Below are 12,182 nucleotides of genomic sequence, written 5' to 3'. Positions count from 1 at the left end.
TGTGAGTGTGTGAGAGAGACTGTGTGTGTGTGTGTGTGTGTGTGTGTGTGTGTGAGAGAGAGAGAAAGGGAGAGAGAGTAGCATTAGAACAAAACAGAACAAGAAGACTACATTTTCCCTCCAGATTACAATATTTTCATTCCAGCCTTTCTTCATTTATGGAAGCATATCGACCGATAAATGAATGATTGATCATTCTTTGAACCAATAGACGACTTGATTCACTGTAGCACGCTTTCATTGGACACTGCACCAAACTCCTTAGATCCTACAGTAAGTGGATGAGCCCATTCACAAATGGCGGGGGTGTTTTGGCTGAGAGCGCACGCAGCACTGCTGAAGCGCAGCATATGCTGTTTCTGAATAATGATGTTTGTGTGAAATGTAAAGTACACAGGCATATGGTAAAAACAATATTTCGGATTATTAGTGCAGTTCATTTATACAGGCTTCCGCGTAAAATACAGGCGTGCGGGAAAACTTCATTACGCACACTGAACATGGTTTCCAAGTTCCTCGACTATTGTAAATGACGCTCTCCCATTTGGATACTCTGATCAGAAGTGATATTAAACAGTGTGTTGAGAGTGACCTGATGTGAAAGAGCCCACGTCCCATTTGTAGCTATATTTAAAGCAATGTTTTTATATAAACACCTACATGACTTTATATATTGCGTGTCTTGGCACGCATAACGAGCGCAGTGCAACCTAAAGCACAGCGCGGTCTCTGCGTGTTAGAGCTCGGTTCATGTTGAATCGTGGTAGTAGTGGTCTGCGCTTTTCTGCGTCCCACACATCTCACCCCCCCTGCTTTGGCTGCAACTTGATGTGGCCCATCGCATTGTGCAAGACGCGACCTGTTATGGCCACCACTACTTCCGGGTTTCAGCAGTCTGGTCCAGATTCAGCTGCTGAGCCGCGTTCAACACACACTCATTGTACACAAACGGGGAAAGGCAGCTCGCAGCATCGATCGTGGCTCCTTTAAGAAAAAAACTAAGCCAGAATTATCAGCCCACCTCCTCTTGATCTCATTTAGAAGCTATTGCATAAAAAATCAACTCAGGAGAAGAGAGTGATCAAAGAAACGAGAGAGAGCTTCATTTTTGTGCATTTGAGTAGTATTCTCGTTAGGGGTGCTAACCAGTGGAAGCGCGCAGAGGATCGTCATTCATTCAGCACCTTGACAAGCTCGCGTTTGATTGATTGACAGCCGGAGTGGCAAAAAGCCATGAGATGCGCTAGTTTTGATTGAGGGGCTATTTTCATACTGCTTTGGAAAAGAAGGTTTTGCTCGATCCTTGTCGCTGTCCACGGGAAAGAAAGCGAAGGGGACCTATTCGCTGAACGCGTCTGGCTGAACTTGTGGTGAAGGACTGGCTTCATCTCTCGCTTGAAAGAGGCAGTTGGATTTTTGGGGAAAACATATCCCACGTTTGGAATTTGCGTGCTTATTTCCTATTCACCCTGGCCTCATAGGGGATATATTTTTGATAAAAGGAAGCCGAGGGAGTGTGGAGGGCGATGGCGCAGAGGGTACGTATCCCGAAAAGTTTCTTCGACTCCGTATTGTTGAATGCAGTTGGAAATACTGAAACGTGGCCGATGACATTCAGACTCGCAGTCAAACTTTCTCTTCTTTTGCCTACCAGTTTTGTTGTAACATTCAACTTTACATCGCTCACATTCATGCATGTGTCTTAGTTTTGAGACACTGAAACCATTTTTAAATAGAATACTTTCTAATTACGTTTGAGAGGGAGCAATTCCTAATTTTTTTTCAACCATAGTTTTTCTATATGCACTGCATTTGTTTAAGTTTCTTTAGTTTCGTCATGAGGACAAATAATAATAAAAAAAAAACTTTAAAACTATTGGAATAGTTCAACTCTCATAACTAAAAGTTATTACAATACATGATATGATAATACATTGTTCAGGAATATTATTAGGGAGTTCAACAAATTCAACTCAGCTATATTGTTTATATATTCTATACAAAATAGTCTTATTTTCAAACAGCATTACAATGAAACATAGTTGTGCGCTTTAACTCGTAAAGTTGACATTTACGGGTTGGCCACTTTTTCTTTGCATTTGTAATCAAATGTAAACAATCACAAAGTAGATTTCATCGCAACTCTCCGACCTTTTGCTTTTGATGGTGGAAGTAGCACCCTGCTGTTTTGCTTACACTCTCTAGATTTAGATTTTAAATGTGTTATGGTCTCATCATCACACTTTCCCTGCAATATCATTAAACTTATAATAATTATGATAAATTATCAATGTCATTGATTATTTTAAATAAACTAATCAAATATGACATTGAACTGTTAGGCACGATTGGACAATGTAAATTAGTGTTTAATTAGACTAATCCTAAAAGTGCTAGGTATGTTAATATTGAACTAGTGTATAATGAATTTAGTTTGACAACAGTAGGGTATAATAATCTATATAATACACGGTTATTACATGCAAATGACATTACTTATTACTTCAGTTGCATTTGTAAAAATAAAAATTCACATAAAAAGTGGCACAACAAAACACTGTAATATTTTTTTGTGATGATCTCAATAAAGCTGTAGCTCAGTAGTTGATGTTGATGTGTCCGACGCTGTATTCTAAGTCTGTCTGTTTCAGTCTGTTTTTTTTTTTTAAACACATGAGTTTTGCAACATCTTTTTGGATTTAGTGTTAAAACCACGAGATAGTCTGCTTGTACACTTGATATATTTAATTACTTTGTAATACCAGAACAAAGTGTTTTCATTTCGCAAAAGCCATACTGTTTTGTCCGAGAATATTCGATTTATATTTTCTTTTAGTGTATTTTTTTCCTATGTATATATTGTGTAAGAGGTAAAAGTGACAACATGGGAATGTTGCCCTTCGTGTGTGTGTGTGTGCAGTACGAAGATATAACCCACTATGGGATGGACGGAGTAGGAATCCCGAGCACGATGTACGGGGACCCGCACGCCGCCAGATCCATGCAGGCTGTTCACCTGAACCACGGGCCCCAGCTCCACTCCCACCAGTACCCGCACACAGCCCACGCCAACGCCATGCCGCCCAGCATGGGCTCATCCGTCAATGACGCTCTAAAAAGAGATAAAGACTCCATTTACGGGTACGTGTAGATAGCCAAGACATATTCTTTATGATTAACTTTGCCAGTAACACATTATTTGACCTGCAATAGTTTCTGTAAAACATATTGAGAACTTAGGGCGCCATGCATGTTTAATCTTTTAAAAAGTTACTTTTATTCTAAAAGTTGTCTCCTCTCACTTTTATATCAGTTCACCGTCTGACTATTCGTTTTGCCTTTCTTTTTGTGACAGCGTTTTTTTGTTTTTTTTTAATTAGTTTGTTTTAAAAATCTTACTAATATTTCGTTTTAAACTTCAAAATTAAAGTTGATAAATACTGAATTTTAAAAAACACGATTGCGCATAAAACATCGATATGTATGTTATGTTTAAGCTATAGCTTTTTAATTGTTTAAACTTCAGGCCTAGTTATTAGTTAAATGGATAAAATGCATTTTTGGACAGCTGCGCAAAGTGATTCCCGTGAAAATTACAATGAACACTCTTACAAAACCATAAAGGATATTTTCCACATAGCTCATAAAATGTGCAAACATATCTGGATGTGCGGAGTTACTCCAAATGCGCCTAGCATACAAAAGCTGCTGGAGCACAAGGGTTCTCATCACAGCGCTGTATATAAATGTTGTTGTCGTTTAAAAAAAGCAATTTATACGCAGAACGCGCCGTAGAACCTACTCGCATTCATTATGAATTAGATACGTCGCTAAACATTTACACAAGATATAGACCCACTATTTGAACCATGGTTAAATTGCATGCTTGGCCTAGACTCAACGTGAGCATTTCTTAGATGCTGTGACCTCGTAGCCCACTGTTTATATTGACTGTTGTATTTCAAGTTACATGTGATCTGACACAGTATTAAACACAAGTAAAAAGCTCGTTATAGTGTAAGTGACAACACACTAATCGACATAAACGTACGAGTAAACACTTCATATCTATATGATCGTGGCGCAGTGGTACGCACGTAGGCTACTTTTGATTGGTGACAAATTAAAAAGAGTTAATTAAAACTAAATTTCTCAAATGCAAATTAGATTGTTCTAAAGTAGAGACCGCTTATCCACCGAGAAGGAGTTGTAAACTCTTATAAAATGTCGTGTGCTAATCCAGAGCTTTCCCCGCACTGACCTCTGTGTTTTTTTTTTTTTATTCCAGGCACCCTCTGTTCCCACTTCTAGCACTGATTTTTGAGAAATGTGAATTAGCCACTTGCACACCTCGAGAGCCCGGTGTGGCTGGGGGCGATGTGTGTTCATCAGAGTCTTTCAATGAGGATATAGCAGTGTTTGCAAAACAGGTCAGAAACTGTTTTATGGCGCAAAAAGTTGTTCCATATTTTATTGTGTAGTTGCTGCGTTGACGTATTCTCTGTAACTTTAAAAAACACACACGGGCTAATTGCTGCTTTTACATTTATTATTATTTTTTTTTAAGGAATGATTTTTTTTCTCTCTCTCACAATTTTAAATTATTTACATGCATATCGTCTCAGATTCGAGCAGAAAAGCCGCTATTTTCATCAAATCCGGAGCTGGATAATTTGGTGAGTGCAAATTATTATTATTATTTTGTATTTGCCTCCAAGAGTTTTAATTTATAACTTTTATAAAATATTCAGAAAGTGTTCTTTAGACAGAATTGTCTGATTTCTTGATGGCATTGCTAATCGCTATGTATATATATTTTTTTTATTTGTTTTGCAAGAGTTCAATTTTTTATGCAAATTGTTTTTTAGCATTAACGCTTTATGTTGGCGGAGGACACACGTCCCTCTCATTAAAACATGGATTAGAGTGATAATTTATTCATAAATTACGTATAATTTGACTTAATTGCAGTGCATTGTTTAGAAAGTGATCTCAAGTCAGAAATGATCCAAAATGTCATAAATGTGTTCATTTGTTTGTAATTGTCTTGGGCCTGTTTATTTCGTCACATTTAAAGTGAACTTTTTTCTTCATTGTCAATTTTCCCCAGATGATACAAGCCATTCAAGTTTTACGGTTTCATCTTTTGGAGCTCGAAAAGGTAATCAAAGTTTACCCCAATTGGCCGGTCCTCTCTTCAAACCTATGGGCCTCATCTGCATAAATGTATTTTTCCTGGTCTGTTGTAATTAGTGTCAAAATCAATCATGCTGCCTATTTCTCCTCTGAGTTTAATTACAATGCAACCTGCTACCACGGCCACAGATATTTCATAGCAGTAATTTCAATGTTTCTCTGCACGCTGTGTCACCTAACGTAGTCGCAAGCGCTTTTTGTTCATTCATTCTATTATATTGACTATCGTTATTCCGGAATACAGTCGACCACGTTAATGGCACGTTTTGCGCGCTTATCTGTTATCAGCGATACACTTTGGAGGAATTTTATCAACACCTGTTTCCACGTCGAGAGTGGGCCTATCAAGTGATTTATCGCCAAACCATATAGTTTTACAGTATTGAATACACATCCATTGGCTCAAAATCTCCAGATATTTGCATGATATGTGTGTTGAGATAACACGGCGAAGCGATAGTTTGAGCATTCAGCCATAAATGAAGAATTTTCCCCTCGCCACTGAATGTCATCCGCCATATTATTCCCTTGTAAAGAGAAGGTAATGAAATAACTAGACGAAATTAAACAGTTTACCTTAAATGTCAGTCAAACAGGTCATCTCTCTAATGGCCACAACCCCGGGAGCAGATGAATTTTACACGGGTGTTGAATACGGTGTAGCCCGTGAGTCGTCTTGTCAGTGTCAATTTTCGGCGATATCTCTATTTTGAGAGGGAGTAAAGTTATTTAACATTCTGGATGCGTCTGATAGCTATCAGAGAAGGCCATTGGGAGATGTTTTCCATGTCAATAGGAGTTCTGGATGCACTTGTCAGTTCGCTGTGATGACCCTTTGTGATTGTTCCCCCCTCCTTGCTTCCCTTGTATCTATAGGTACATGAACTTTGTGACAATTTCTGTCATCGGTACATCAGCTGTTTGAAGGGAAAGATGCCCATCGACTTGGTTATAGACGACAGAGAAGGAGGATCAAAATCAGACAGTGAAGAAATTACAAGATCATCGGGGCCCCTTGATCAGGTACGTGCAGGAGTCCATATCTTTTCTGGCCATTCAGCTCGTGTTTTGGGTCACTTTCTCTGCCCCGCCGTTATTTGCATACGATTAAGGCTTTTAAATTCCATCGGACTGAAAAATTTGGAATAATGTGGCCCATTATTGCTTCATTACGGTTTGATCCCGGAACTGACCCGAGGAGATTAGCTCGTGAAAGCATTGCCATAAACTTGACCTGTTTCTTGTCGATTTTAATTTAGTCCTTTCCCTCTTCTTTTCTCTCGCCCGCCTTTTTTTAAACAAACCAAACGGTTGGGCCATCTGTGGTATCTATTACTATCAAGAACCAAATTGAGACATATCTATAGTAGACATTTAGAGATTTGGTGCTTTGGTTTTCTGCTTCATTAGTTGCCTTGTCAGTGTTTTTTTCCTCAGACGAGTGCGTGCAATGCTTAAGCGCAGCGTTCTACTCTCAGCCTTTTGAATAGCATAAGCAGCGCCGTCGTGTTTTAGTACTGTGCCATACAGTATTTTGCGTTTATTGGAAAATGTGTGCAATTCTGTTCCTTTTTAATATGCGGCAGCTCATACTTGTGGATCCTTTGACGTTCTTCAACTCTAATGGCGCTTTTCCACTGCGTGGTACGACTCGGCTCGATACGGCTCAGTACGGTACGGCACGGCTCGGTTCGGCTCGGTTTGCGTTTCCACTGCAGTTTAGTATCGCTTTAGAGTGGGCGGGATTATTCACATGTCATTATAGTTGCGCCGCCTCTACTGCCGCGACTCCTAAAAAACTTTTTCATTCCCCATCAAGCTCTCACTGGATCCGCTCCTCTGCTATCAACGAGAGCAACGTCTGTACTTCCTCAACAGGGGGAACAGCCACTTTTTGGTTGTTAAAAAAAGGTGCGCTCGTTCAAAACAGTTGCATTCGATCCTTCGCTGGCTGTGCTGATTTAAATCTAGCGCAGGTACTGTACCCAGTGGAAAACCCCCCAAAAGTGAACCGTACCGTGCCGTACCATGCAGTGGAAAAGAGCCATAACGCACTTTCAATTCAACTATTACGCGTTGTTCAATGCTTTCATCTGGACACGCTGCATAATATGTATATATCTATTTTAAATATAATGATATAAGATTTGGGGAAAAAATAAGTGGTCATATTAAGGGGATTAGCAGATTCACCAGCATAAAAAGTAATGAAGCGATTAGGCTAAATAATTTAAATCCGTCATCTTCCATATGGCTGAGTGATCGAATAAAGCATTGACCAGTTGTAGCTTTCCAGTGACTGCGTCGGCCACCAGTTTTTATATGAGGGAGAGAAAACCCTGTCCCATTCATTACCAAACAGGGACTCCAATAAAACGACCTTTGGCTGCTTTAGTCTTTTCTACCTCGGCTGTGTTCATGATTATGTTAATGAGCGGATCTGTACAGATAATGCATCTAATTCAAAGGAAGCATTAAACAGCATAATGTCAATTTTGTTTATAACTCTTTGAACAAAACTCTATCAGAGAGCACGTGTCAACATTTTTGAATAAATGAATTATTGAGCAGAGATGAATTTAAGCGATAAAAATAAATTAGGCTTATATGAAGACCCCTGGGTACGTAGGTATATAACTTGATAAGAGCAATTTATGCTTTGCTGGAGGCCACGAATATAGATCTTTAATTGACTTTAAGATGAAGACATGTCCTATATTTTTTTTCTTGACGTGTAAAACCTAAATATTAGGGTTAAGTATTAAATATTTACATCTTCATGAAAGTCTGATTCCTCAATGTAAGCTGACCAACTTTTCAGAAGTTTGCTAATGCGAGGTAGAATCTGTTTTTATTTTATTATGAATCCTAAAAAAATGCCGCTGGTTAGAAATGTACTCATTTAAAATTGGATGAGCTGTAAAGAGAGATTTAACACTTGAAATAAAAGTGTTTAAATAAAAGTACATTTAAAAATAAGTTTAGATACGTATGGGCGGTTTTTGGATAACAGCTACAGAGTTAAAGTTTGACTTTAGGTCCTATATGTATTTTACATCTCATTTTTTTGTGGTTACATTTCTGAGCTTGCTAGGCGGTGACATCCCTAACGAATTTGCGTCGCTCATGCATTGTCTCGTTCCATATGTATTTTTAATATATGCCCTCGGGCATAAAGTTGAATTGGACTGGGAAAAAAAAAAATCTCCTTTGTGCGAATTCTCAACAATGTTAACAAGAGGGAGAGAGGCGGTTCATTTATTCAAAGGCCAATTTATTCCAGCAGGAATACTGCAGCATAAGAAAATCAGAAATATACATAGAATTTATTAAACTCCGTGGTCCAGCGCTGTGCTTTGTTTTCGTCCTCCGTGCAGCGAAGCATCGTATCAATAATGTCTCAACTCCAGCTTAGCATTGTTTTGCAAGTATCGAGTGAAGAGAAAGAGGGGCAGAGCTCAAGGGTGAAAAAAGTCAGAGCCTCTTTCTCTCTTCTCTCTCTGGTGAATGCGGCCCAGCCAGTTTGGATCACGTTGTTTTCCTTGTACTGCGCTGATAAACGCGCGGCGATATGAGCGGAGGGACTAGTTAGCAGCTAGTTAACCCCTTCACTGTGGTCTTCATTCTGGAGAATCTTGTTGAAGTTTTTGGTTGTTTGACAGCTACCGCGTCACATTAAGTAATTACTACACTACTGGGGAAAAAATAGTTTTACATGTAGGCTATATGAATCTAGTATTAAGTGTAGTAGGCTATAATATTAAACAATATGAGCGCCACTGTAGTAGGCTAGTGTCTAAATATATACATAGGCCTATATAATGGTTAAACTTTTTAAAACTATGCTTCATACCGGAATACTTATAAGATAACAAGCTTGATCAACCTTCAAGTGTATTTTTGTATAATGTATAATTCGTATAATGTGTTTCACTGACTTGTTGGAGAAAGTTGGATAAGTTATATCTGAATTAAAATACTGACTGGATTGGTAAAAACACGTGGCATTTTCATTCAACCTAAAACTAAAATATTACTACTACTACTAACAAAATAAATAAATAAATAAATAAATAAATAAAAACTCTAAAATGATTTGTGTGATGGTAATAACAACAGAACTGACAACCATTCTTTGTTATAAAACATTAAGTTAATTGAGATTATAAATTAACTAGAATTATTAAATTAATTTATGTTCTTAGGAAGTAGTACATAGTAGAATTTCCATGATTTAACACTTTTTATGCATTTATTATCAAGAAGACAAAACAACTTACGAAAAATAGTTTTCTTAAAAATATTTGAGTTCTTTTCTTTTTTTCTTTTCTTTTCTTTTTTTCCTCAATCTAGGGGACAAAAAAGTTATCCTAGTTAAAGAATCACTCTTATGATATATTTTTTTAACTTACTATTCTTGTTTGAAAATAAAAAAAGTGTGCTGTGTTACAGAAATAGTTAAGTGAAATTAGTCATGAATGATTGATTTTGATACAACATTTACCAACAAATACATTAAATGTCGTCAGAGTGATGACTTTATCTTTTGTTTCGGCATGTTTATGGCCTTCTTGTGCCTCAGTGCAAAGCAGGCTAATTTGTTTTCCGATGGACTGGCTCATAGCAACTTGTTTATGACGTATTTGCTCCGTGCTGACGCTCACTGAAGGCAAAGTAAAGAGTCTGAATGCATTTCCATGGGCTACAGCGTTTGCACAGTTGTCTTTAATTGCAGAGAGGCACTGCCATTTGCTAATGAACTCAACGCCATGAAAACCTCCGCAGTGCTTAAGACTTCAGTACTCGAGGGCTCTTTAGATTATTCCATGCGGCCTGAAGAGGGGATGAAATAATTGAAATGCTGAATAGTTTCTCTGTTTGCAGTTTCCTTTCTGTTTTGTTCAGGGCCAATTTAAAAACTAAGGGTGTTATTACAGAGTAAGCTATGTTATTAATGTATTGCATAGAGGCCACCCAGAAGTTACGTTGTTTTTGTGCTTAATAATTTGTGATACAAAATATATTTTTGCATGATTTTTTTTTCTGTAATATGCTCAGCTTTTAGTGAATGAGAATATATGGGCCTGTTTTAAAGAGTTGCATAAATAATGCCACTGTTTCCCTGTCAGATTCTTTCAGTTGTTGTTATATCCTCACTGTTGAATGTATCACTTGTGCTCAAGAAAACATCTTTTTGCACTTTTGAATGAGAACCGAGTGTACAAAATCTGTTTTTATTCACTCTGTTTTTAGTCAAGTAATATTTCACATGCTTTTGTTTTTGTTGTGAACCAAAAGTATTGTCTTTTTAAGTATAGATTACTTGCTTCTTTTGATAGTACACTAGTTGAAATTATTACTGTGCTATAATCATAGTCTTTGTTGAAGTAATGAGAAGGTGAGATCCCTCGTTCTTTATCTTGACAACTGTTGGCTGCTGTCAACGATTCAACAAGTGATATAAAGAACAGACATGTGACTATTTCACCCTGGCACGGGAATATCAAATTGTGGTTACTTCGATCAGTTACATTGAAAACAGGCATTATGCATTGAGTTAACTGCTCTTTTTAAAGAGGTGCTCTGAGTTAAGTTCATGAGATTGTTAAAAAAATTAGCCGTATTCATATATATATATATATATATATATATATATATAAGCATATAATGTTGCTTGTGTGTAACTTTCCCCCAAAATGATATGTTTTCCATAGTTAAACTTCTTTGCAATTCCATATTTTTTAAGCATAATTTGTCTAAGAGAATGGTCAACATTGTATTTTTAAGAAATTAAGCTTGAGGATCACACTATTAATTGTTTTTAAGCCAGTGATGTGAAAGCTATTGTAATTAAAGGAGATGTCTGATTATCCTACAGTGCCGTTAAGAGTGACTCTACTGGTTTTTAAACGAGATCTCACCCACAGGCCATTTTAAGAGATTTCGCTTTCTTTGTAGATCAAATCCAAGCAGATTTTTTTCTCAGCAATTATTCCCCCCTCCCCAATTTTGCTCCATTTTGCTTTGTAAGATTTGTTAAAGGAGGTGTTTGGGGGATTGGACTGTTCTAGCATTCACCCTCCTTTTTTTGTGTGTTTCTGTGCATGCCATTACCACATCCATTCATTTAAGAAGCCTTAATGTTTTTGCACACACAGCCACGTGGTCTGTTATCAACATTGAGGATCTCAGCCTTATCAACAGCCCGGAGTAAACAAATAAACAAGTGTCCTGAACAGATTTAGTTTTTGGTTGCAATCCACTGGGCAAAGTTCATGTGTGAATCTTGTGCTTCCCAAGTATTTCCCAGCAGAGCTTGAGTATTTTAGTGAGCTTGTTCAAGTGTCCTTGCTAATCTTGTTTGATGAGGCATATAAAAACTCTCTCTCTCTCTTTCTCACTCTGTGTGTGTGTGTGTGTGTGTGTGTGTGTGTGTGTGTGTGTGTGTGTGTGTGTGTGTGTGTGTGTGTGTGTGTGTGTGTGTGTGTGTGTGTGTGTGTGTGTGTGTGTGTGTGTGTGTGTGTGTGTGTGTGTGTGTGTGTGTGTGTGTGTGTGTGTGTGTGTGTGTGTGTGTGTGTGTGTGTGTCTCTCTCTCAGTCCGTTTTGTTGTGCTATCTAGATGAAGCCAAAACCAAAAATAGTACAATGTGACACTGGTGGGTCTGTGTTAAAAAAAAAAAGAGAGAGTGAGAGAGAGCAGTCACTGTGGCATGAAATTGTAAACATATACTGTTTATGAGTTTTCTTTCCCCTGTGAAGTCTACAGTAACCTGAAACATTTTTCTTTATTATTATAAATGAATTGGAAGCCCAATATTCTTTGCATGAGTGCGTGTATAATGTGCAGAGAAAGAGAGCTTCCATCTAAGACCCAACACAATGAAAATGCAATGAATTGGAATGCCTCACCGATCATAGCAGAATCAGAATTTCCAGCAAGGAAAATCTTTTCATGGCGAATTAAGTGGTGGAGGAAGAATATGAAA

At 37.8% G+C, this 12,182-nt stretch overlaps 1 protein-coding gene across 2 annotated transcripts in view; it reads left to right on the top strand.

Moving 5' to 3' along the window:
• Positions 1-879: 879 nt before the first annotated feature.
• LOC107702692 (homeobox protein Meis1) overlaps positions 880-12,182 on the top strand; it is a 78,990-nt gene continuing 67,687 nt past the window's right edge. Inside the window, exons 1-6 of one of the 2 annotated variants that reach the window (XM_016505088.1) lie at positions 880-1,538; positions 2,921-3,141; positions 4,289-4,430; positions 4,626-4,676; positions 5,111-5,161; positions 6,073-6,219. In XM_016505088.1, the coding sequence (XP_016360574.1) occupies positions 1,527-1,538; positions 2,921-3,141; positions 4,289-4,430; positions 4,626-4,676; positions 5,111-5,161; positions 6,073-6,219 (624 nt within the window). In that variant the 5' untranslated portion in view covers positions 880-1,526. The remainder of the gene's footprint in view (positions 1,539-2,920; positions 3,142-4,288; positions 4,431-4,625; positions 4,677-5,110; positions 5,162-6,072; positions 6,220-12,182) is intronic. The other variant, XM_016505087.1, reaches the window with a different exon arrangement.

This window comes from Sinocyclocheilus anshuiensis, unplaced genomic scaffold (genome assembly GCF_001515605.1).
Source record: "Sinocyclocheilus anshuiensis isolate Anshui unplaced genomic scaffold, SAMN03320099.WGS_v1.1 scaffold6, whole genome shotgun sequence".
Lineage (NCBI taxonomy): Eukaryota > Metazoa > Chordata > Actinopteri > Cypriniformes > Cyprinidae > Sinocyclocheilus > Sinocyclocheilus anshuiensis.
This window is presented reverse-complemented; position numbering and strand designations above follow the sequence as displayed.